We start from the raw sequence: 27161 nt of genomic DNA, 5'->3' as shown, positions 1-27161 counted from the left end.
GGAGACAGAGACTCCCAAGCAGGCTCTGTGCTGTCAGTGCAGAGCCCGCGACTCGGGGCTCGAATTCACGAAACGTGAGATGGTGACCTGAGCCGAAATCAAGAGTCAGATGTCTAACCGACTGAGCCACCAGGGCGCTCCCAACCGGTGCACATAACTCAACCATTACTTTCCACTGCCTTTCCACGTGCAGCCTTGACAAGGCGGTTCCCGCATGAGACTCAACATGGAAACAGCAGACGCCGCAAAAGCATCCTCCGTGCAGTCAGACCGATTCCCCGCTGAGCTGCAAGAGCTCCCCATCACATGCGGGTCGCAAGGAAATGGTACCGGAGGGCTGGGAAGGCCAGGACACAAGGAAAGTGGCCTCAAAGAAGGCAGCCCTGGAATCCACATGCAACTTACGTGGCAGACACTGCAGAGCAGGGGACCAGCCCCACCACTTCTCTCCTCCCCTCGAGCTGGCACGGAGGGATGGCTGAGTGTCGGGGTCTGGACAGCAGCACGTGAGCGAAAATGAAACGTGCGGCTTCCGGGCCTGGCTCAGCAAACCTACGAACAATCTCCCTCGTACGTTTGCCTTCTACTTGCAAAGCTGGCAGGGCCGCAGGGTGGAAAGCACCTGGCAGGCTGATCCTGCACTCTGTACCAGTGAAACAGAAACTTCTGTTCTGTGTTGAGTTGAAATTTGGGCTTTATCTATTAGAGCAAGGCTGCTAGTGAATTTTGTGTGTTAGCTTGACTCGACTCACGGATCCCGAGGAGCTGGTATGATGTTATTTCTGGGGGTGCCTATGAGGGTGTTTCCAGAAGAGATTAATTAGCACTCGAATCCACAGATCGAGTAAAGAAGAGTAAAGCTCTCTCACCGATGACGGTGTGCATCATCAAACCCCATAAGAGACTAAATAGAACAAAAAGGCCCAGGCAGGAAGAATTTGTTTTTTTTCTCTTCCTGCCCCGGAACATCAGCCTTGTGGTTCTCAGGCCTTTGGAATGGGGCTGAATTACACCATCAGCTTTCCTGGTCTCCAGCTTGCAGAGGGCAGACTGTGGGACCTCTCGGCCTCCATAATCATGCAAGCCAATTCCTATATTAAATTTCCTCCTATATATATCCTATGAGCTCTGTTTGTCCAGAGAACCCTAATACAGCAAGGAATTAATTTTTTTTACCTTAATTAATACACCTGACCTCTAACCTAGCAATAGCCACCTCTTAGGATTCCTCTGCTGTTGGAAAAATGTAGGACTCACAGCTGAAAACATTTAAAAAGTCCAGCGATATGACCCGAGCCAGGCTTAGGAGGTCATTCTCTAGATTTAACAGGTACGCGCCAATCCACACACCATAGAAAGCATGTCACACAAACCCAAAGCATCCACAGGGATCTTACCTGCCAACAGAGAGGACGGTGACCTCTCCCTGACGCCTCGCGTGGCCCTGTTTGGATTTGTTGGTAGGTCTTATGAAGTGCCACCGTTTGTGCCTACACCGATGACACACGTCCCTCTCGACAGCACCGCCCACTGTGTGCAGATGGTGGCCACAGATGTGCTTCCCGGGGGTGCCTCCTGGCGACAAGGGCCCGGGACTCACAGGTGGGCTCCCAGGAGTGCTGGGCGTCACAGGGCTAAGGGGGGGGGAGAGGAAACAGTAGAAGCGGTTACTTACAAAAAGTACTAGCTAAGGCGATCTCTCCCTTGCAATTCAAATAGCAGGTTTAAATCACAGCCAAGTGTCTGCCTAGATCTCTCAACAAAGAGATCCCCCGGACACATGTGCGTTGAAGGAGAGACACACGTGAATTCCCAACAAATTATCAAGTGACTTAAAATAGAATGTTTGATCCAGACTGACTACTGCATCAAAGGAAGAAAGCTTTTAGGTCAAGATATCAAAAGTAATGTTCCAGCGATGTTGATAGTGTCGACAGTAGTAACAAAAAGAGCTAACAGTATTCTAAGCATTTGATATGTGTTAATTCAGTTAATCTTTACAAAACCTTCCAAGGTTGGTATTATGAACTTCCTCATTTTAAAAATGAGAAGTTAAGGAACTTGCCAAGGACACACAGCTAATAAATGATGGATCTGAGATCCAGATCTGGAAAGTCTAATTCTAGAAACCATGCACTTAACCACCATGCTACAGTGCTTCAAAAAAACAAGGGAGCCCACATTCTTTGATAGCCCGGGGAAAAAAGTCCAGGCAAAACATAAAAAGGAGAAGTATATAGGTCAGATGTTGGCAACTTTCAAAAGACACGTCAAGACTCTGGTCCACTAGAAAAGGAGGACTTAAAACAGGACAGGGCCAGCCCGACCAGGCATCAGCCCTGCGTCATGGTAGAGGCGCGCAAGGTGGGGTGGCATGTCACCGCACAGGCTGACACCTGAGCCCCAGAGGCACGTGGATGTCTTATGACAGCATGAACCAGACTTTCTGCTGCTGAGAACCATCCCACTTGCACTTTTAAAAAGAAGTGTGCATAGGGGCGCCTGGGTGGCGCAGTCGGTTAAGCGTCCGACTTCAGCCAGGTCACGATCTCGCGGTCCGTGAGTTCGAGCCCCGCGTCGGGCTCTGGGCTGATGGCTCAGAGCCTGGAGCCTGTTTCCGATTCTGTGTCTCCCTCTCTCTCTGCCCCTCCCCCGTTCATGCTATGTCTCTCTCTGTCCCAAAAATAAATAAAAAACGTTGAAAAAAAAAAAATTTTTTTAAAAAAAAATAAATAAAAAAAAATAAAAAGAAGTGTGCATGGTTGAGGAGAGTCTCAAACACCACGGACAGCCAAAAGCTTTCTGGTGTTCGTTAGGGATGCTCTTTAGGTTGTTAAAATAAAAACACGCAGCAGCAGCTTTCTGAGATAAAACAATGTCAAATTAACACCACATAGTGGAAAGTAGAATTCAAAATTTTTGTTTAACGACATCTGTTCGACAAACGTTCATCGAGTACCCGCGGTGCATAAAAGCCAATGGCAGGCACTATATACCATGCCCAAAAATAACCGAGGCAAACACGCCGTGAGCCAACATGGTCCAAACACCATGGTCAGGGCTGGAACGTGGGAGAAATCCCAGCTCATATGTCTCTATGTAGCTCTATGAACTACACCACCAGGACTTCCTAAACAGAGCTTCCTGCATGAGCTTCCTGGTGAAAATGCAAGCCTAACACACCAGTCTGACAAACACAAGATATCCAAGATATGCCAGAAGCACCGCCCCACAGAGTAAGCAGGAAAAAGGTGCCAAACTCCTTGCCCTGTCCCTCAGTCCCAACTTGCCCTCCTGGCCCTTCTTCCTACTGTCCACGGTGCGTTCTCTGGCCTCCCTGGACTGAACCTTTGGGGCTTTCTCCACCTACAAGCAAGCAGCCCCTGCCTCTTGACTCTGCCTGTCGAACCTGGGTCAGATGGCATTTCCATGGACCTTCTATGAACTTTCCGTCACCTCCCACTGGCCCCATGGAGTTTGCACAGCATCCAGTCTTTGCTTCTCCCACGGCACAGTCATGCGCATCCCCATCGTAAGGCCTCACACCCACGCCTCCATTCCCCACTAGACCGAGTCTCCGTGCCAACAATCTGTGAATGCCCAGCTCCAGCACTGTGCCCAGCACTGAGCAGGCATTCAATAAATGCTCCTAGCTGATGAAATAAAAAATTATATAGAAATATAGTTATCTGTAATTCTTTAGGAAGGACTATAATGCTCCACGACCAAACCAGCCTGATTTTTGCTGAATCGTCGTTACTCATGGAGGTCTCTCAATGCCCCAGGCCACTTGTCTTCCTTATAATAACCCAAGAAAGTGGGTACAATGGCCATCTCCATTTATAAATGATGGAACTTGAGCTCAGAGTGGTTAGTTAACTTGCCCACAAAGAGGTGGCCAATAAGTGGTGCCCAATTCCAAGGCTGTTAACTTCTTCAGCATATCTCCAACACTGCAGTTCTCAACCAGGGCTGAGTTCTCCCCAGTGGACGCTGATGCTGTGTGGGGACATTCTGGGTTGTCACATGGGGGACCGGGGGCGGGGGGGAAGGGGACGGGGGGGGGGCGGGGAGAAGACACCAGAATCTAGTGAGCAGAGACCAGGAACACCGATAAACATCCCAGGATGCACAGGACGGTTCCCCACAGCAAAGAATTATCTGGCCCAAATGTCAACAGTACCAAAGCTGGGAAACCTGCTCTAATAGATAAGCAAAAAAAAAAAAAAAAAAGTCCCACTGAAGGGAGTGGGGGGAGAAGAGCTCACCTTTCAGGGTCACCCAGGCTGTTATCTGCTACCATTGCCTTTAAAACATCAACGTTTGCTAAGGAAAAAAAAAGAAAGTAAAGGATTACAATGGGATGAATCACATTAGCAATCCTAGAATTATTACATCAGAAGAGCTGTTGGTAGAAAAATAAGAAAGAAAAGAAAAGAAAAGCTGTTGGGAAAACATCCGAGTTCCTTCAGTTCACAGGACCCTGGGGTCCCAGAGAAGGGAGAGTTTTTCCCAAGGCAACCCCTCGAAATGGCACCATCGACAGATAACTCACCATGCTGGAATTTAGTATGAGTGCCAGACGTCTACACAAAGGAAAGCAGATTATTGCAGAGCTGTGCTTCTGACACGTCATTCCAACATAACATAGAAACATACACTTCCTCCCCCCTCCCAAACCACAGGGAAATTTACGTGTTGCTATTCCACTGCATTCAACTCCCTTTGCTAAATATGCATGACATGCATGTCTTAAGAGACCTGTATTCTAAGTAACTAACTTGAATCTAAAAAAATAAATTAAAAAAAATAAAATAAACCGGTTAAAAAAAAAAAAAAGATCTGTATTCTAACAAGTTACACGTGCCCAAATCATAAGCCTTCACCTCTGGATCCACATGTATTATCAGGTCTGTCTCACATATAATCAGGGATGGGAGACAATTTTCCAGGTGGGCCATTTGGCTTAGCTCAGCTTCAGGACCATATAAGACCTTAACTCTGGCCAGATGCTTTAAATTTCCAAGAGGTGGTCACAAATATAAGTTACCTAATATGGACTGAATTAAATTGGACTTCTAATATTAATTTTTCAAAAAATCCAAATTTTTAGGTGGAGGGTGTAGGCTATCAACAAAAACAAACTGTATCTAAGCTTCTTGGGTCCCCACTCCCCCTCCCCCTCCCGCCTCCACAAACACACATCTTTAAGCCTCTTACAGGGCAGTTAGACTCTCAAGGATGGAAGACTGAATGTTCAAGTTCCTTTTGGATATTTAATTGGCAAGGCCAAATGTTATTACTGACTCCTACCCTTTTCATTGATTTTTAAAGTGCTGTTCTCATGAGGGACCACAAATTCTCCAGAGATGAAATAAAAAATCACTATTTATCATGTGAGCCAACACCAACATTTAACATTTAACATTTCAAATGACATCCCTAGGGGAAGAAAATTCAACACTACTGATTTTAAGTATTAACAGTGAAGGGTTTATCCAGTGATTCTCAACTTTTTAAAAACTAAATTTATCTGGGCACCTGGGTGGCCCAGTTAAGCACCTGCTTCTTGATTTCGGCTCAGGTCATGATATCACTGTTTGTGAGTTTGAGCCCCACATCAGACTCCACACTGAGTATGGAGCTTGCTTGGGATTCTCTCTCTCTCCCTCTCTCTCTGCCCCTCCCCAACTTCTCTCAAATAAATTAAATTTAAGTTTTTTAATTGAAATAATTATTGGCCCACCCAGGAGCCTTTTGCAACATCTTTTTCCTAATCACCCTCTCATGAAATTCTAATCTTGAAGATGCATACCTGTTTACATAGTAGATGCAAACCTGTGTTTTATATATAAAATAATTAGGGGTTTTTGCTCCCATGATCCATTTCCCCCCTTTACAACCATTACAAATAAACAGATTCTTTTAAAAGAAATACTAACAACATGCCATCTTTTCTTTTCTTTTTTTTTTTTTTGTGAGTTTATTTATTTTGAGAGAGAGAGTGAGAGAGCGTGCGAACAGGGGAAGGGCAGAGAAAGGAGGAGAGACAGAAATCAAAGCAGGCTCCGCACCATCAGCACAGAGCCCAGTTGGGAGCTTGAACTCATGAACGTGAGATCATGACCTGAGCCGAAATCAAGAGTTGGACACTTAACTGAATGAGCCCCCCAGGTGCAACCATTAACACAGCAGGCCATCTTTTCTAAAAGAAATATCCTCTTTGCCCTTCATGACTATCTGTGAGGATGGCCAAATGCATTCCCTAACACACGTTTCGACCTAAGTAAGACTCTCGTCGCTACTGAAAACGTACTGAAATGGATCGGCAGCTTGTATGTTCTCCCACACAACAAAGAAGACACGTTACCTTCTGTGACACAAACTCCAATACAGTCTAGTGATGTCACTCATTTTCCTTTTGACTAATAATGAGGATGCACAAAATTAATTTCTGTGTACTGTGGGTTTAGGGAATACCCACAGTAATTTGCCAGTTGACGCTTATTCTCTGCCATCTAAACTTCAAGACTACAAACATTAAAGAGGGAAAACAACAACAACAAAAAAGGTATGAAAATAAAGATAGCACTAACGGCACTCACTTACAAGAAAGGGCTTTTTAAAAACAAAAGTTTAAATTAGTTGCCGGAGAAAATTTACCACCTCTAAAGATGACCTTCCTTAGAAACATGGAGTCAGAAAATGATCGAGGAAGATTATTAAAATACATTAAAATCATTCCTAAAACTGTTCTTTTATAAACTTGTATTATTTTTTCTATATTTATGTGCTCCTGTACCTCACCCTTATCTCTCATAAAAATTAATAAATAGCCCCATTGTTTGCTATGAGTGAATTCTTTAAGAGTGGACTCAAGTTTCTGTGTAAACATGACCCACACCCTCCCTGTCCGAGGAGGTTCAGTGTGTGAGGTCATGTGGTTTCCCGGGATGAGAAAACTTTCTAACATAACCTCACCATTAGGACTCAAACACATGCTTGAATTTGGCTGTAAAATTACTATGAAGAAGCAATCATCTGATTAAGTTCTTTTGAATATGTATCCCCTCCTTGATTGTGACTCATAACTCCAATAAGCCATAAAAGATGGCTCCCCTGCTCTTGTCAACATTCTGTCAACTATACTTCCCTTCATGGGTATCCAGAGAATGGGAGGGGTCAGTTACAGGGCAAGGAAAGCCTGTCAGGAACAGGAGACATTTTCTAGAGGGTAGTAATTTCATGAAATGCTTCCTCTCTTCTGTCCTGAATTTCTGCCTGATCTTAGGTATAAAGCAGTGAAAATCAGGCAGAAGAAATGCCCTATTTCCTCTACCAGTCTTTTCTGCAAACATTCCCTTGCAATCAAGGCAAATCCCCAGGCCAGAACTATTGCCACCGGCCAAATCCGAGTGCCTGCCATGTGCCAGCCACTGACCGAAAGCTTTAGAGACCTTACCAAGTTTGACTCTCCTGACAACTCCAGAATAGACAGAATCATCATGCCCATTTTACAGATACAGAGGCTGAGGCACTAAAGATCATAACTGACTGGCCGGAGTCACACAGCTAGCGTGACAGAGCTGGACACAGACCCTGGTCCATCTGACTTTGGGTGGGTGCTTTTGACCCCATGTTATCCTTTTCATTCTTCAATGTCCAAGTCCCTACCCAAATGATCAATAGTTTAATGCTTCATAGGGCATTTGCATAATCATTAAAGCAATTTTCAGAGACCGACTCAGTAATGATAATTTGTAACGGAATCCCTCCTGCCATAGTATCAGTTGAACCCCAAGGTAAGAATTTCACAAAAGAATATCCCTGCCTAGTGTGAATAACTAGGGGCACTTGGAGAATAATCACAATATCTTCATTGTTACCAGATCAGACAGTTTAAGGGCCTGCAAGAGAGCTATAAACGTGCAAGTATTTTCCAAATTCCCATAGAACCCAAGAAAACCCCAATGACCACCCACACACTCTTCAATTCAATCTATTTACAAAGATAAATTAAGGGTAGCACTGTGGTTAATCCAAGCCTTGAGATTAGCAGGACAGTAATCAGTATGCAGGTCAGCTGATAAATGTATCCCTCAAAAGATTTACCTAAAGGAACCTGATTTGCAACATTCGAGACACGATATGTTTAAACCATAAGCAAGAATGTCACCATGAGTACAGGTGAAATATTACCCCATTAGTCAAATTAAAAATGCAAAGCAGAAGATTATTCATAAATCATGATAGCAAATGTTTTAAAATATGTAAGTACAGGCAAAGAAAACCTAAATAAACATGGCAAATGGTAATGGATGGGTTGTATTTAATTGTATTCCTTTTTTTTTTTTTTTCAATTTTAAAGGAAAAGTTATGTTACGGTGTGCTTACAATTAAAGAAATGGAAAACTGAATTAACATCAATAGGCAGGTCTAAATTGATATTAAGTCCAGAGACTGCTAAAGACACAGACAAAAGATTAAAAATGTATTTGTTCTTTAGAGAATTGAAGTCTCAAAGCAAACCAAAGAAGCTAGAATATAAACTGGTAAGAGACCCAACTATGGATCTAATTCCCTAGCTGTGGTTTGGGCACAGGCTGGAAGGAAGCTAGAGATGGCCATGTCTGGAAAAGGGATGTCCAGTGAGGTCAGATGTCTCCTGGTGGCCAAGGAGAACCAAGGGCCACCCAAAGGATCCGAACCACCACTCATGCTCACAGGTCACTGGAGAAATCACAGGAGACAAATGAAGGCACGGACCGGGGGAGAGGGGAAAAACCAGGGAGCAGAGGAGAAAGAAGGAAAACAGTACCTTAGCTGTTACTTTCATGTACCTACCGGTAATTAACACAGAGGAAACAAAAAGGTTTCTTCCCAAAAGGAAAAGGACATCGTTAAAAAAGAAAAGGACAGACCTGTTTGCCCATGAGTGTGGGAGGTAGGAAACTACACAGCAAGCTTGTTCCAGAAAGTCAAACGCTTTTCCTCTGCTGTAATGAAGCAGAGTGCCACTGTTGGCCCATCCTGCCATATGCTGCTTGTCGTATGAGCTCTGGGCCACTTTCCTCATCTGCAAGATGTGATGGTAAAAGGGCCTACCTCCATAAGGTAGTTTTGAGAATTTAATGACTTAATGCTTAAGAGTTGTATAAACTATCCCAGCTGTACACTTTATCTCTTTGAAAGGAAGACACCTCCCATCCCTCCTTCCTGCTACCAGGAAAGAGGCAGTAATAGCAAGTGGTTAAGTACAGACTCTGAAGTCAGATGCTACAGTTCAAATCTCAGCTCTGCCACTTGCCAGCCATGTGATGTTGGCAAGCTAGTTAAGCACTGTGGGCCTTTTGGTTTCTCAACTGTAAATTGGGAATGAAGTATCTGAATCGAAAGGTTGTTAGTCCCTAGAAAGCCCTCAGGGCCACCATATGGCAAACACTCAGCTCATACAAGGAAGTTGTACATAAGAACTTCAGCCCTTGCAATGTTTTCACAATTTATTTATTTCTGATCCAACAGTCAGTCCCCCACATCCCATACTAACTAATTTGGCAGCTGCCCCAGCTCTCAGAAGCCCCAGTCCCAAAGGCCCCCAAGATCCCAAAGCCATGTGAGGTAGTTTCCAATGCACAAGGCACTCCATGCCTCACTGTGTGAACCTCCGTAGGCCTGAAGTTTCCATGCCAAGAACATATTTGTGTATTTCTTGTGCAAATTAAAAATGATTTCTTATGTAGAAATGTGCACCATTGGGTATTAATGAATAACATCACCAAATATCGTTCCCTGAAGGAAGGTCTCTGGAAGGCAGAGATCAAAATCCAAGTGTTCTGGTCATTTTTGTTCTTACTTTAAATGCCATTCTAATAAGATTGATTATGTGGTTTTACATCCTGTAGAAACTGAAACCACAAATTATAAGAGGAGAGGTAATGCTGTAGTTGAAAGAGACCCAGCTAGGGCTAAGCTGTTCACTGACCATGTGAACTCAACTACTTGAAGCCTTCGTTTCTGCACCTGTAAAATGGGTATAACAATACTAATTTTAGAGGTGCCTGGGTGGCTCAGCCAGTTAAGTATCTGACTCTTAATTCTGGCTCAGGTCATGATCTCATGGTCGTGGGATCCAGCCCCGAGTCGGACTCTGCGCTATAACAGTGTGGGGTCTGCTTGGGATTCTTTCTTTCTCTCTCTGCCCCTCCCCCACTCATGCTCTTTGCTCTCTCTCTGTCTCAAATAAATAAACGTTTTAAGAAAAACAATACCAACTTTAGAGGGATAGTGTGAGGATTAAATGAGATTACATACGAAAAGCACACTGTAAAGAATAATGAAGATGATGCGGAACCAGCTGAAACTGCTGTTTCTCTAAGTCAAAAGGCTGACCCACACCCAGGGCCGGGCAGGTGCTCTCCTTGACAGTGAGGCTGTGGGGGTGGGGCTCCCCAGGGAAGGGCTGGAGGCAGAGCAGCAGCATCTACTTAGCAGTACAGCTAGTTTCCCCTTAGATGAATGGCTCGGCTGCATCGCCGTGCCCTGCAGCACCGCTGTGACTGGAGCCAGGACAGAGCCCAAGGAAAAGGTTTTCTTTTCGATTCTCGTGAGAACTCAAAGTATGGCGATCTGCAGCTATTGGAGATGTGGCCAACGAGTTCCACATGCCCCAAAAGTCACTGAGAGCCTCACCCTGTGCACCCCTGTAATGGTATCCTACAGAAATAATAACCAGTGTTCTGAACAAGAACCCTGATTTATCAAATCAAGATTCAGTTCATCCTCCACTTCAGAAGAGAGGAGTTAAGAGCACATTTCCGAGGGGGGAAATTGCTTATGTCCACAAAGGTTAAACTTTTTAAAAATTGGAACACTTGAGAATAGATCCCAGAAGAGGCAAATCCATGGAGACAGAAGCAGAGAGGTCGCCGGAGGGTGGCCGGGGGAGGGCGGTGGGGTGTGGACGGTGACTGTTTAATGGGTACAGAGTTTCAGTTTGGGATGATGAAAACATTCTGGAACAAGGCAGTAGTGACGGCTTACATCATTATGAATGTACTTAATGCTACCGAACTGTACCTTTAATGGTAACTTTTTATGTTTTGTCTATTTTACCACAGTTTTTTTTAATACAAAAAAAAAAAAAAGGAACAGACGATGTTTGAGCGCCTACTATACTAATAAGCATTTTACATGCAGGATGTCACAACAATGCTACCATATAAATATTATTTATTATCCTCCTTTTAAAAACAGGTGGAAATGGAGACTCCATGAGGTAATGTGACTTCCCTCAAATCAAAGTGAGGCCAGGACTAGAAGGTGAGCCTCCAGGGCGGGCTTTATGCACTACTCACACCCACTGACTCTCTGAAAACACACTTATGTGAAACTCTTATGGTTGGATAACCTGAAAGCTTAATGGATTAATGAGCTTAGGTAAAAGGTGCTGCCAATAACCAGAAATATTGACAGGAGAGTTCATACAAATTCTGACTCTCTGAAGCAGATTCAATAAAACATACGAATATTGAATTGTTCTGGAATACTAAAACATCCATACCTTCATTTTTCATGATGTAGTGAACAATCTGCCCAACGGTGTCACTGTTTTCATTTACACTGTCATTCAACTCTGAAAGAGAAGGCAGAGGAGGGTATGGGTTAAATTGGTCACTTCTGTGGATTCCATGACACCTCACTGAACAGTCTCAAGAAAGCTCTTGCCGTGGCACTAAGGGTCTAGGCTTTCTTCCTTCAGCCCCAAACTGCCTGGGGCACAGTCCATGGTGATTTTGTTGGCATATATAACAGACATAACGAGTACCAGAATTATCCATCAACTGTCTTCCCAAGTCCAAACACCCACTCACTTTCATGCATCTGTATCAGTCATTACTACTATATTTCTCTCTCATCATTTCCTTAAACCCTTAGGGGAAATGGGAAGAAGATAGTTAATTAAAAGAAAAAATTCTCCTTGGATTTATTTATTTATTTATTTTGCATGCAAGTGAGTAGGGGAGGGACAGAGAGAGAGGGAGACACAGAATCCGAAGCGGACCCCATGCTCAGTGCAGAGTCTGACGCGGAGCTCAATCTCACAACTGCAGATTACAACGTGAGCCGATATCAAGAGTCTGACACTTAACCAACTGAGCCACCCAGGCACCCCCCGCCTTGGATTTTCTTTTAATTGCAGGTGTACTACATTAGTTTAGAGTATGAATTTGTTTTGGGGCAATTATTCATCCATGTTTATAAGCCTCTCCTTTCTTTTAAATACACTTGCAACTGACCTAAATTTCAGCCGTGGTTATTTGCCCACAAACCATTAACTTTATGAGACTCTGTATATGTGACAGTGTTTGAAGAAAAATCAAACCTCCACTCTGAAACTGTGTGATTTCAGGAAGGAAAAAGGAGGGTTGAAATACACCATCTTAGTTCACAGAGAACGAATCAAGGTGTGTGCAGTGTCCTACTCGTGTACCTGGGAAGGTGTCTTCTCCATCCATAGTCGGCTTCCCCCTCTGTGAAAACACACGTCTGGCCAGACGGCACAAATGTTGACCTGCTAAGCCGGCCTACAGAGCATCTTTGAAGGAGGGGAGGAGGAGGCTTGCTTTCTATTGACAAACACTCAGCTTTGGTTTGCTCACAGCTACACATGACTCATCCTGCAACCGGGTTCTCTCTCTGCCTCAAAGGTCAGTGGGGGTGGGAAAAACCAACAGGCCAGCAGGCTGGCAAGGAATGAGGAAGCTCTCCCCAGTCCGCCCTTTGGACTTTCTCGAAAGGTGACCTACTCCAAATGTCCCCCTCTGCAAAAACTGACCTTTGAGGAGCTGAAAGGGATAAGGAAGGTTAGCTACTACTCCCCAACTCCAAGTCTGGAAACGTCCCTGAAGGATGGTTGGAAAAAAACATCTATGAAGAAGGAAAATCTCATTCTCTTGGGTTTTTCTGAACACTGCCTAACACTCCACGTTAAGAGGAAAAGGTAAGATATCCTCAAGTTAATCTAAGGCACCATTTCTCGCCACACTTTTATCGTACTGTTGACACAATTATTTTACTTAATAAATATAAATTTCAGTCACATAGATTTAAGATCGAATTCCCCCAGCAAGAGTAATACCATACAAGTGGTGAGAGCTATTTATATTTCACATTATCCTTACTAGAATCTCTTTTAATAATAATAGTAAGGATTCATATTTACTGAGTGGGCTTATGCGCCAAATACCAAATGCATCATCTCTCTAAATTCCACAATAATCCTACAAAGTGGAGATCACTGCCCTCATTTAAATTAAATTAAATTGGGGGCGCCTGGGTGGCTCAGTCGGTTAAGCGTCCGACTTCAGCTCAGGTCACGATCTCACGGTCCGTGAGTTCGAGCCCCGTGTCGGGCTTTGGGCTGATGGCTCAGAGCCTGGAGCCTGCTTCCAATTCTGTGTCTCCCTCTCTCTCTGCCCCTCCCCCATTCATGCTCTGTCTCTGTCTCAAAAATAAATAAACATTAAAAAAAAAACTTTAAAAAAAAATAATAAATTAAATTAAATTGGCATGAAATTAACTAAGATTAAATTCTAGTTAAATTATACATAGTAGGGATTTAGAGCATATGTGACTTGCCCAAGGTCACAAGGAATGAGCTGGTAGGTGTTTCGTAAAGGACAGGCAGGTTTCAAGCTCTAGGTGGGGTTACTACGAAATCTACACGGACACTCCGCCATACCACCTACTGTGAAGATGGACCATTTTGCCTCATAGAGATGGAAAATACATATGACTGGTTACTTATTTCAAAATTGCCCCCACTCGGGGCACCTGGCTGGCTCAGTCAGTACAGCATGCAACTCTTGATCTCAGAGTGGTGGGTTCGAGCCCCACACTAGGTGTAAAGATTAAAAATAAAATAAAATCGTAAAAAAAAAAATCATCCCTATCCACATCTCCATAAAGAGAATGCAGGTATTTACCTATCTTTTCAACCTTTTCCTCTTCCACATCTTGCTCGGCTTCTGTTGTACAACGATAGCCTTTCTTCTTGAGCAGGTGGCAGATGAGGACGCCGAAAAGACCCATGATGAAGAACACAGGGACGAGCGCATATGCGATATACTCTGGGTGTCCATTGCCAGTATTGTTAGTGGGCGACGGTGTCGTCTCCGTTTTGGAGTGCAACGTGCGGCTGCCACCATTGTCTACAGGAAGAAATACACACGGCCACGTCAGACGTCTGTCGGAGGCAAGAAAAACCTGACAACACTGGGGAACGTGCACGTTAAATCCGAGTCTCCTCCCCAAACTGTGGGCCACGCGGAGACTGGTGGGTCTGGCAGCACAGAACACAGGCTGAGGGCCGGGCTTGGCTCAAAGTCTGAGTCCCCTTCCTGTCCCTGCTCCTCATAAACTAGGTCCCACCCTGGGAATTTCTTTCAAAACCTCCCAAGCTAGTGTGTGCCTCTTCAGCTGTGGCAGCACCCACACAGGGCAGAAAGCATGTACAGAGTTCCGGTGAAACGTAAGCACAAAGCAAACACGCTATCGTTCGGTGGCATTATAGCGGGATGCTTAGTGGTTAAGAGCATGGACCCAGGAGACCTGGGTTCAAGTCCTGGCTGTACCACCTAGCAGCTGGGTGACACTGGGCAATAACTTAGCATCTCCATGCCTCAGTTTCTCGTGAAACACTAATAGAAGTGTCCCACCCTTCTAGGGTGTTATGAAGGTGAAATAAATTATCCATGTAAAACATTTCGAACCTTTTTGAGAACATACTAAATGCTTAACTACGGCAGTCACCATGCTAGGCACGTGTGATATATCACTGAGTAAAACAAGGATCCTTGTCCTCACGGAGCTTATGTTCTAGAAGGGTTTAGTAAGCTGACAGACCTAAAATATGCAAAAGAGAAAAATCCAGAATGGCATCAGTCCCTAAACAAAACACATGGGCAGGTCACAGGTTGAGAGAAATGCCGTGGAAGGCATATACATGGGTAAACAGAAGAAAGAATAACAGCAGGGACCTGTTTTATGACAACAAAAATAGGGTGGCTGGGAAGGAGGCATCTTTCAGAGAAAAGGAGAAATTTGCCTGTGGGCATGTCAAAGCATCACGTGGACTTATTACCAGAGGTGGCAGACATCCAAGCCTGCAGGGATGCCACACGTAGGCTCCCAAGAGGTCCATGTTCATGGGGATCTGAATCTCCTCTATGAAGGACAGTGAGAGGCAGAGAGCCTGGTGCAGTCATGAGACATGGCCAATGAAGATACCAGAGAAAGAGCAAATTACATAGAAAACCAGCTCACAGACACAAAATGAGAAGAGAATTATGAAACGAAGGAGGGGGTCAGGTAGGATGAGAAGTAAAGGGAAATGTGAGATTTGATTGAAATGAAGGCTCGTTATTTGGAATACTCAGATTCTGAAGTGCTAAAATGAAGTTCTCTACATCAGGGAGATTCACAGTGCTGCTTAAGAAACCCAGAAGTAGGAGGATGCCAGGGTGGCTCAGTTGGTTAAGCATCCAAGTCTTGATTTTGGCTCAGGTCATGATCTCGTGATTTGTGAACTTGAGCCTTGCATCAGGCTCTGCACTGACAGCGTGGGGCCTGCTTGGGATTCTCTCTCTCTCTCTCTCTCTCTCTCTCTCTCTCCCTCTGCCTTAAAAAAATTACAAAAGAAAAAAACAGAAAAGAAACTCAGAAATTGGAAAACTAAATACACTTAATTATAAGCTCTCTCAAAGAGTGTTTTGATAAAAAAGAATCCATGTGGCAATGATTGAATGGGACAAATATCAGGTGTGAAATAACCACATTGCATTATTGCAGCAAACAGAAGTCCAATTTGCAAACCAGAGGCCATACAAAGGGCTATCAATCTTTCACATGGAAATATCCATTACCTTTGAACATGAAAGGAAATTGCTGGTTTCTTAGGTTTGTAAAAGGCTGCTTTCATTATTTTATCAGACAATCTCTAGAATTGGGGATAACCTATTTTTTTTCTGATTTATCTTCCAGGAATCAATATAATAAATGAATGAACAAATAAATGGAAGTACACGCACACACACACTTCCCTAAACATGCACAAATATATCCTCAAAATCAGGATTTAACTACCAGCCTTTCAGTAAAAACCAGAAACATTTCTTTAACTCCTTTTATAATTCTAAGTAAGTCTTATTTAAAAATTCCTTTTTTTAAGTTTATTTATTTATTTTGAGAGAGAGAGAAAGCAGGGGAGGGGTAGAGAGAGGGAGACAGAATCCCAAGCAGGCTCTGTGCTATCAGCACAGAGTCCGAAATGGGACTCAGACCAATGAAACCACAAGATAGTGACCTGAGCCAAAATAAAGAGTCGGACGCTTAACCGACTGAGGCATCCAGGTGTCCCTATTAATTCCTTTTTAGTAACATATATTCCATGTAACAGGAATAGGTGAAGCAGGCAACATGCTAAGACCGAGAGAGTTTTACTCAGAATCATGGTCTGTTTCAATCTGGAAGTGACAACCAATTCTCTTTGGAGGGCAGTAGGAATAGGGACAAAAACGGAGGGGCTCAAAATTGGAGCCAACAGCTCCTCCTGAATCAGGGGGTTGAGAATGTGTCTTCATCATCCATTTGGTATGCAGCAAACCCCTGCAAATACTACATTATTTAGAGTCTGTGATTTACAAACAAGTATCAGTCACTTAATCTTGTAATTATTCTACCATGGGAAAACTGAAGAAGATATGAATCTAAATTAGTGAAACATGAATTACAGAGAGACGCGATATAGCACTGGGGTTACAAGGTCAGAACGCCTGACATGAATAACAGCTTCACCATCTATTAGGCATGTCACCTTGGGCAAGTTACTTCATTGTTCTATGTTCAGTTGCCTCATTATTAAATAAAATCAAAATGATTATATCTTTCTAGGATGATTTAAAAACATGGCCCCAAATCCTTTGGTACTGCTCCAACCGAGAAGTCTGTACCTCCTACCCTTGAATATATACTCTGAGGTTTGCCTGATCAATAGAATATGTTGGGGTGACACTTTGTCAGTTTCCACCTCCTGTCTCTTGGGGCACTTGCTTTTGGAAACTAATCACCATGCCGTGCAGAAACCGAAGGTTCCTCAAGAAAAGAACCCAATAACAGTCATCAACTTGCCAACTCTGTAACTGAGTATCTTAGAAGTAGACCCGAGAGCCCCAGCTAGTGATGCATGGAACAAACATGAGCTGCTTCTGAATCCTGACAAGTTGTAGATTTCTAAGCAAAATGAGAGACTGTTGTTGTTTTGAGCCACGAAGCTTTGAGGTAAATTGTTATACACCAAATAGAAACTAGAAGACTACTTCATGGAGTCATCGTAAGGATTAAATACATTAATATGTAAAGCACTTAGAAGAGTGTTTAGGAAGACATACGCATTGTAAAAGTGTTTACTCACCACCTTGATACAACTGTACTATCCAATATGGTGGCCACTAGCCACAAGTAGCTATTTAAATTTAAGTCAATTAAGGGGCACCTGGGTGGCTCAGTTGGTTAAGCGTCTGACTCTTGACTTCCGCTGAGGTCATGATCCATGGTTTATGAGATGGAACCCTGCGTTGAGCTCTGCACTTGACAGCATGGAGCCTGCTTGGATTCTCTCTCTCCCTCTCTCTTTGCCCCTCCCTTGCTCACATGCATGATCTTTTTCTCTCTCACTTTCAAAAATAAACATTTTAAATGTAAGCCAATAAAAATGATGTAAAATTAAAAATCCGGTTCTTCAGTTGCATTAATCACATTCTAAGCGTTCAGTAGTCACATGGGACTAATTGCTACCATACTGGGCAGGTCAGATAAAAAACATTTTTGGGGCCCCCAGGTGGCTCTGTCAGTTAAGCATCAGACTTCAGCTCAGGTCATGATCTCATGGTTTGTGAGTTTGAACCCCACATCAGGCTCTGTCCTGACAGCTCAGAGCTTTGAGCCTGCTTCGGATTCTGTGTCTCCTGCTCTTTGTCCCTCTGTTGCTTGCGCGCTCTCTCTCTCTCTCTCTCTCTCTCTCTCTCAAAAGTAAATAAATAAACATTAAAAAAAATTTTAAGAACATTTTCATCATCTCCAAAAGTTGTTGGACAGCCCTGTTATAGACTACAAAGAACTGCTAAAAAGCAGTTGACTTGAGAATCTACTATGACCTACCATAGCAATTCAATAAAAATAACTTTAAAATTACAAAGTAACTATTCACAAATAATGCCTTAAAACATTGTTAACTTAGGCAAATTTAGCTTTCCTTCAATTTACACTAAAGACTTGTTTAGAGACATTGACCATCTTTCTCTTTCTCCCCAGCTGAGTCATATCTGAATTACAAACAAATTATTTGAATCCAATTGAATAGCAAAGTCGCCACACTCTCTATAAAACAAAAAATGGCAACAATATGAATTTTGATCATGGGATAGTAAGAAAATATCTAAGTCAATCATTATCCACCCATTTGATGGAATAATATGCATCATTTAAAACTATAAATATTTCATGAAGACATGAGAAAACACTTAAGATACAATGTTGAATATAAAAGGCTTGATTCAACATCTTACATACAGTATGGGCCAACTAGTTTTTTAAAAATGCAAGAAGGCATAAAATGTACAAAGCAATGACCAAAATATTAAGTGATTTCAGGTAACTGAATAATAGAATAATTTAAAATTTTAGTTTTATACTTATCTATAATTTTCTAAAATTCATATGTACATATTACTTTTGTACTAAAGTGGTAGACACCTTAGGAAAAAAAAAAAAGATACAAAACAGAGGTGGTCAGCCATTTGGGAATCACAGACCCCTCTGGGAAACTGTTGGATGCTATGAAGGTTCCTCTTCCAAAATTTTGCCTTCAAGTTCTACAAGCTCTGAATCCCAAGTTCATATAAGGGCAAGTGACTCGATAAGGATGATGCCCAAGTTTCTGCTTGATAACATGGTGGACATTGATGTCGCAGCCGCTCTGGAAAGCAGTGTGGAGGTTCCTCAGAAAATTAAAAATAGACCTACCCTATGACCCAGCAATAGCACTGCTAGGAATTTATCCAAGGGATACAGGAGTACTGATGCATAGGGGCACTTGGACCCCAATGTTTATAGCAGCACTCTCAACAATAGCCAAATTATGGAAAGAGCCTAAATGTCCATCAACTGATGAATGGATAAAGAAATTGTGGTTTATATACACAATGGAATACTACGTGGCAATGAGAAAGAATGAAATATGGCCTTTTGTAGCAACTTGGATGGAACTGGAGAGTGTTATGCTAAGTGAAATAAGCCATACAGAGAAAGACAGATACCATATGGTTCACTCTTATGTGGATCCTGAGACACTTAACAGAAACCCATGGGGGAGGGGAAGGAAAAAAAAAAAAAAAAAGAGGTTAGAGTGGGAGAGAGCCAAAGCATAAGAGACTGTTAAAAACTGAGAACAAACTGAGGGTTGATGGGGGGTGGGAGGGAGGGGAGGGTGGGGGATGGGTATTGAGGAGGGCACCTTTTGGGATGAACACTGGGTGTTGTATGGAAACCAATTTGACAATAAATTTCATATATTGGAAAAAAAAAAAAGAAAAGATGCTCTGAAAAAAAAAAAAAGATGGGAAATAACTTTAAAGAAAAGGAAGCTTGCTTGGTGTGATGTGTTGAATTTTACCTCCCTCCCAATTCAAATGTTGAAGTATCCCAAGTACTTCAGAATGTGACCTTATTAAAATACAGGGTCTTTACAAAGGTAATCAAATTAAAATGAGGTCATTAGAGTGGACTCACATCCCACATGTCCTTATCAAGGAGAAATGTGGAGCCAGACAGGTACAAAGGGAAAACACAACATGGAGATACAGGCAGAGATGAGGTGATGCTTCTAAAGGCCAAAGACTTCCATGAAACCACCAGAAGCTAGGAGGGAGGCATGAAATAGATTCTTCTTCACAGCCCTCAGAAGGAAGCAACTCTGCCGGTCTTGATCTTGGAATTCCAGCCTCCAGAAGTGTGAGGCTCTTTTTTAAGCCACCCAGTTTGTGGTACTTTGTGACAGCAGCCCAAGAAAACTAATATACTCGGCACGGAGAGGACGCTATCACGAGTTCAGTTTTGAACATGGGGACAACCAGATGGAAATATCCAGTGAGAAACCGGATCCACTCCATGAGGAAGCTGAGGGAGAGAAGCCAGGGTTCTACCCTAGAACAGAGGATAGAGTTTCCAAAAGGAATGAGCAGTCAGCAAGGTCAGAAGCTGCAAGAGAGAGCAACTAAAACAGGAAGGAAATGGAAAATTGGTGCAGCCACTATGTAAAACAATAAGTTCCTCAAAAAGTTAAAAATAGAACTACCATATGATCCAGCAGTCCAACTTATCCTATTTACCCAAAAGGACTGAAATCAGGATCTTAAAGAGATAACTGCTTCCCATATTCACTGCAAGTATTATTTACAATAGCCAAGATATGGAATCAACCTAAGTGTTCACTGACGGCTAAACAGATAAAGAAAAGATGGTGTACATATACAACCAAATCCCTTTCAGCCTTAAAAAAGAAGGAAATCCAGGGGCGCCTGGGTGGCTCAGTTGGTTAAGCGTCTGACTTCAGCTCGGGTCACAATCTCACGGTCCATGAGTTCGAGCCCCATGTCGGGCTCTGTGCTGACAGCTCGGAGCCTAGAGCCTGCTTCGGATTCTGTGTCTTGCTCTCTCTCTGCTCCTCCCCCGCGCTCGCTCTCTCTCTCTCTCTCTCTCTCTCTCCCACAAATAAATAAACATTAAAAAAAATTAAAAAAAAAAAAAAAAAAAAGGAAATCCTGCCATAGACAACAGTATAAATGGTCCAGGAGGGCATTAGTGAAAAAATGTACCTAAGTGAAAAAAGCCAGTCACAGAAGGACAAACACTGCATAATTCCACTTTATGAGCAATCTAAAATAGTCAAATTTAAAGAAACAGAGAGTAGAATGGTGATTGCCTGGAGTGGGGGGAGGAGAAAATGGGTAGCTGCTATTGAATGTGTATAATGTTTCTATCCTGCCGCACAGCATTGTGCCTGCTGTTAACAATACTGTATCATGCACTTAAAACTTTGTTAAGAGGGCTGATCTCATGTTAAATGTTCTTAACACACTTTAAAAAAAGAAACAAGAAACAAACAACCTGAGAAGACTCTTTAGAAAAAGAATTGAGAAGAACTGAGACAAGTCAGGCAACATAGAAGTTTCTAAGGACTCATGGGAAACCATTAGTTTCTAATTTAAGAAGCTGCTTGGAATTTTTTAAACTTTCTCCTTGTACTTTACTTCCTGTTTTTCTGTAGTTTCTTGAAGTAAACTTCAAAATCCCAAAATAAATAAATACATACATACAATGAAAAAATAAATTAAATTGGAAGGAAAATAGATCTTCGTGGCCTTGGACAGCAGTTTTTCAGTAGACCAGAATGTAAGACTCGATTTCCTGGGTTGAAGAAGAGAGACTGAGCTCAGTGTACCCCTTCTAAAAGCCCAGTAGAAGCACAAAAAGGGTAGGGTAGTTCACCTTCAGGGTGAGAGGAAGAAATTTCTATTTGGAGTTTTGTTTTGTTTTTAGGCGGCTGAAACCAATGTATTTACACACGAAAAGGGCAAAAGGAAGAGACCGAGAGGGAATAAGGAGTGATAGCCCTGAGGAGATTTCCATAGGCAGACAGATTAAATACTGGAATAGGGGGAAAAAAAATTCACTCCTTCCTGAATCAGGGGGTCTGTGAGTTAGAGACCTCAATAGTGGGCTGAAGGAAGTTGAGGGCACAAGGTGCATGACACCTCCATTTTCTCTCAGAATAAATAGGAAGAGATGACATCTGTTGAGATCTGGGGGCAGCAGGTGGGCCTGGCGGAGAGACTGAGCGAACAGGAGAGGAACAGGAGAGGGCTGTGCACAGGCACTCAGGGCACAGCCGAGAGGAGCACCCCAAATCTCCAGCAAGGCTAACCCATGTGGAGAGGTCCACACAAGCTGGAAAGCCCAGCACAGTAAGGGACCAGTGATCAGAGTCAGAACCAAAAGCATACAGGGCCATAGTAAACTAGGAAGGGAACTGTTTTGGGGGAGATGGTGTTCCAGAAGAGATGGAAGTGTGGCTCAGAGTGGTTTATTTCTCTGTTACCACTGACAACAATAACTACCACATTTACAGAGCATTTAGGAGCCAACGCTAAGCTAAGCATCAAATCTTCACGACAAACTTAGGGCAGAGTTAGAGGTCTATCCCCACATTACAGATGGGGAAAGGAGGCACAGAAACGTACAGCAACCATCATCCCAAGGTCACCCCGCTACTTGGTGGCCGTGCCTCAATTCAAACCAGTCCGTCTGGATGCTGCTTGCCTTTATATTGTTTCCTCTTACCTTCTGGAAGCCTGGGTCTCCACATACGTAAAACCGCCCCTATATGTAACTGGGCACCATCCAAGTACAAATGCCTGTTTAAGGTATATTTTAATTAGTTCTCTTTCAACAATATTTTATCATTTAGCTTCGTCTCTGTCAAAATGCTAAATGCTGGTTTGCTCTCCTATTTCACAACTTAGAGTAAAGACTCCCCAAACTTCAAAACCATGGTTTCCAATTATCGCAGCAGGAAGTAGGATAGGTTTTTTTTTTTGTTTTTTTTTTTCAACGTTTTTTATTTATTTTTGGGACAGAGAGAGACATAGCATGAATGGGGGAGGGGCAGAGAGAGAGGGAGACACAGAATCGGAAACAGGCTCCAGGCTCCGAGCCATCAGCCCAGAGCCCGACGCGGGGCTCAAACCCACGGACCGCGAGATCGTGACCTGGCTGAAGTCGGACGCTTAACCGACTGCGCCACCCAGGCGCCCCGGAAGTAGGATAGGTTTTAAAAATGCCCAGCACTAATGAACAAATACGAAACTGCTTTTTGTCCCCCTCTCTGACCTCCCTCCCCACTCCAAAATCTGACCCAGGCCACAACCCAGGTCCACTCAGCCTCTTCAAAAAGAAGCCCATCGCCTCATCTGGAGTTTGTCCTGCACACAGCAAGCCCACCGAAGCAGGGAGTTCTTGGCTCTCAATGAGGAATGTGATTCCCTTCAGCAACATCGCAAGTAAAAAAATGTTTAACAAAAGCCAGTGTTTATCAAAATCCTTGGGATTTTTCCTAGACCCAGCCAGGTTTGGTTTCTTCATTGCATTTTGAGGACCCACTATGTATTGTGACTTGCTAACATCTCATTAAGAAGGTCACAAAAGAAGACGTGATAAAAAAAAAAAAAAAAAGCCTGCAGATGGCAAGGAACTGAGGAAGAGCTCTGAAGAAATGGCTCCAAGTCAATCCCCAAAATCAAAAGCAGCTTTTTAGCTTGTTTCTAAATAATACTTGTATTTCCAACTGACCTCAGTGGTCAGAGGAGCTGAGAAGCCTGGAAATGGAATTCCTCAAACCCAGTGGGCATTGCTCGAGGTTGCTAAACAATGGGGAAGAGGTTGCTAAACAATGGGGAAGAAGAAGCTAATAACCAGAGACTACAGATAAGGAGGTCCTTGTGACCTCTCCCAAGAAGCTTTGCTCCAACCAAGGGATATTTTGATGGTTCTGATAGGTATCCTTCCACTTTTATCAGGAAAGGGTACACATTCTCAGAATCTAGGGTTTCCCAGCAGGGTGACCTGACAGCTCAGTGATGGAAAAGGCACTGGCCGGTATATAGATAACCCACACGAAGCCTGGCTGGAAAATCACTTTTAAACACACACACGCCCTATTTTGTTTTTAGTGAAGATTCAAATCACGGTGCCCAAGAGCAGTCTATTTTTGGTCTAGATTACTAAGATCAATAGACATACATTTCCCTAAAAGGGTTTTTCTTCATTCAGCTTTGCCACTGGCTACCTCTGTGATCTGAACAAGTCGCTTTACCTCTGTGGACCTCAGTCTGCTCAGCTGAAAAATTATGAGCTGCAGCCAATGGTTCTCCATGGCTCTTCACGTTCCCAACCTTCTCCAGCCCCATCCGCAAAGCGTGACTGGAGATAAACAACAGAAGCTGACCCTGTTGTGTCCATCAGGCAAAATCCAAAAAGCCCTGAGAACAAAAACTTTTATGCTTCACTTCATAGCAAAACCAAATCTGAGAAGCACATTGGTGGCCACACCTGTTCTGCTCTGATGTGAAGCTATATATGACCTCTATTCCGGTGAGTGTGCTGCATAAGCATTGATGTATTTGATCAGAATTCTTTTTTTTTTTTTAAGTTTATTTATTTTGAAAGGGACAAAGATAGCATTGGCTGGGGGAGGGCCAGAGGGAGAAGGAGAGAGAATCCCAGGCAGTTTCCATGCTGCCAGCACAGAGCCCGACGTGGGGCTAGAACTCATGAAACCATGAGATCGTGACCTGAGCCAGAATCATGAGTCGGACGCCTAACCGACTGAGCCACCTGGGCAGGAGCCCCTTGGTTCGGCTTCTGAAGCAGTGGATTACATTTGTAAAGTTTCAGCCTTGGGCCCCAAGGGTTTCAAATCTCTACGAGGTGGGTACTATCCTTTTTTTTTTTTTTTTTTTATAAATTTTTTTTTCAACGTTTTTTATTTATTTTTGGGACAGAGAGAGACAGAGCATGAACGGGGGAGGGGCAGAGAGAGAGGGAGACACAGAATCGGAAACAGGCTCCAGGCTCCGAGCCATCAGCCCAGAGCCTGACGCGGGGCTCGAACTCATGGACCGCGAGATCGTGACCTGGCTGAAGTCGGACGCTTAACCGACTGCGCCACCCAGGCGCCCCAAGTACTATCCTTTTATAGAAGGGGAATCGCAGATTCGGGGAGTCCGAAGTCACACAGTTAAAAACTGGTAAGAGCCTGCATGAAAACCAGGCAGGTGCTCGCGACCAACCCACATGCAGCTTCTCAAAAACCACTTTAGCATGATTGATCTACGAGCTTCTGCAAAACGACCTGATTTATTAAGTTAATTGTCGGAACACAGTTTAAATCAATTACATACACTAATGATAGGGGCAAATACATAACAAATTCTACAAAACTAAATCATCCCCAAATTATTTCTATTTTTGGCTACAGAGATAAAACCAAAGTCACAGAGCTTTTAAGACCATCCCCGACAGTGCCAGTTATTGAGACAGAGCATCTATGCAGACACATTTTTAAAAAGCTTAAAATGAATGGGGAGAACAAATGAGCTCAAAGGGAAACTGGAAAGACAATGGAAGTTAGTATATAAATAAGTGCTAAACTTTGTAGTGAAACTTCAGGCCACGGCCAACTTCTATACAACTTCCAGATAAACAGTTGCTACAGCCCTCCCCACCCCCACTCTGGATCTGTGACCAGGCAGGGAGGGGACATCCAGATAGGATCCCGCCGCCCAGAGTCCACCCACCCATGACAGTGCACCCAGTCACTCAGTTACCATTATTTTGTCAAAGTCCTTGAAATGTTCCATGACACTGGAGCACAGAACTCTGATTCAGGACAATGGAGACCACTCTGGGAATAGACAGGGGCCGAGACACCTTCCCCAGCAAATCGTGCATAAATCAGCAATGCCCAGCTATGAATCCCTGGTTTTCAGAAGCCTTCCGCTAAGACGTCCCTTGGAAAACGCAGCTGTCCCTGAGGCTTCTGCTAATACCTGTGTGAGATCAGCGGTACCTTGGAGGATGCCAAAACGGAGAGCTCAGCAGCACCCCAGACCTGTGGGAGAGGGAAACAGGGAGGGACGAGTAGCCAAAGATTTCAAAATATTGCCTGTGGCCAAGAAAGTTTCTTCCCTTCCCCAGTCCTTGGCCAAATGTTCGCTTTTGTTAGAAACGAATATAACCAAATACACAATAAGTAAACCTTGACTGGAGCCTGAATCAGAAATTTAATCAATAAAAAAATTTCAAAACAGCTATAAAGTATATTTTGAGGACAACTGAGGAAACTGGGTTAAGGCAGGATTAGAGATGCATTGTTTATTTTCTCAGGTATAATGATGGTACTGTGGTTATGTAGAAGGAAGTCCTAAATCCCACAAGACGAATGATACAGGTATTTAGGGAGAAATGTAACAATGTCTGCATCTTGATCTCAAATGGTCCAGCAAGGAAGGATGGATAGCTAGCTAGATAGGATCAGCTAGCGGATATGGCAAAATGTTGGATCCAAGTGGTTAATATACAGGTGCCCACTTTACGATTCTTTCAATTTGGATATTAAAAGTTCGCAAAGGGGGGCGCCTGGGTGGCTCGGTTGAGCGTCCGACTTCATTCAGCTCAAGTCATGATCTCGCAGTTCGTGAGTTTGAGCCCCACATCAGGCTCACTGCTGTCAGCACAGAGCCTGTTTTGGATCATCTGTCCCTCTCTCTCTGCCCTTCCCCCACTCATGCTCGCTCTCTCTCTCTCTCTCTCCCTCAAAAATAAAAGGGAGTGTAATAAAAAAAAAAGAGTAAAATGTTCCATATTAAGAAAAAAAATGGGGCACCTGAGTGGCTCATTTGGTTGAGTGTCCAACTCTTGGTTTCAGCTCAGGTCATGATCTCACGGTTGGTAGGTTCGAACCCCATCAGGCTCCAGGCTGACAGTGTGTAGCCTGCTTGGGATTGTCTCTCTCCCTCTCTCTCTCTACCTCCTTCCTGCTCTCTCTCTCTCAAAAATAAATAAACATTAAAAAAAAAAAAAAAAGAAAAGCTCACAAAATCCCACTTAATCATTTTTAAATACCCTTTGTGGGAGCCTATTATTATTTTTTTAATGGGAAAATACATTTGAATCTCCAACCCAATTACTCAAAAAGGAATGTTTGGAGCACAACCCATCCTTAAGCTTCGCTTTCTTTGTATATGTACTACAGGTGTGGGAAGGGAAGTAATTCGTGTGATCCAGGAAGAAAAGGGACTTTACATTAGGCTTCAAAAGAAAAACTGAATTTGGCTGGATAAAAAGGGAACAAACATTCCTGACAGGCAGGAGAATGGGGGACAAAACTGAATCACTCCTGAACCCAAGCTAGTTACCAGAACAAAGGGCTGAAACTAGGGTGAGGTCAATATAAAGACACAAAGATGCTTAAAATAGTGATGGAAATT

General features: G+C 43.3%; 1 protein-coding gene across 2 annotated transcripts in view; it reads right to left on the bottom strand.

The window, feature by feature from the left end:
* The window catches only part of RELL1 (RELT like 1), a 69533-nt gene that overhangs the window by 21607 nt on the left and 20765 nt on the right, over positions 1-27161 (bottom strand). For both annotated transcript variants that reach the window (XM_058722876.1, XM_058722875.1), the window contains exons 2-5: positions 13986-14210; positions 11561-11632; positions 4269-4326; positions 1398-1634 (exon numbers count right to left, since the gene is read on the bottom strand). In XM_058722876.1, the coding sequence (XP_058578859.1) occupies positions 1398-1634; positions 4269-4326; positions 11561-11632; positions 13986-14210 (592 nt within the window). The remainder of the gene's footprint in view (positions 1-1397; positions 1635-4268; positions 4327-11560; positions 11633-13985; positions 14211-27161) is intronic.

This window comes from Neofelis nebulosa, chromosome 3, assembly GCF_028018385.1.
Source record: "Neofelis nebulosa isolate mNeoNeb1 chromosome 3, mNeoNeb1.pri, whole genome shotgun sequence".
Taxonomy (NCBI): Eukaryota; Metazoa; Chordata; class Mammalia; order Carnivora; family Felidae; genus Neofelis; species Neofelis nebulosa.
Note: the sequence above shows the minus strand (reverse complement) of the source record. Positions and strands in the feature narration are given on the sequence as shown.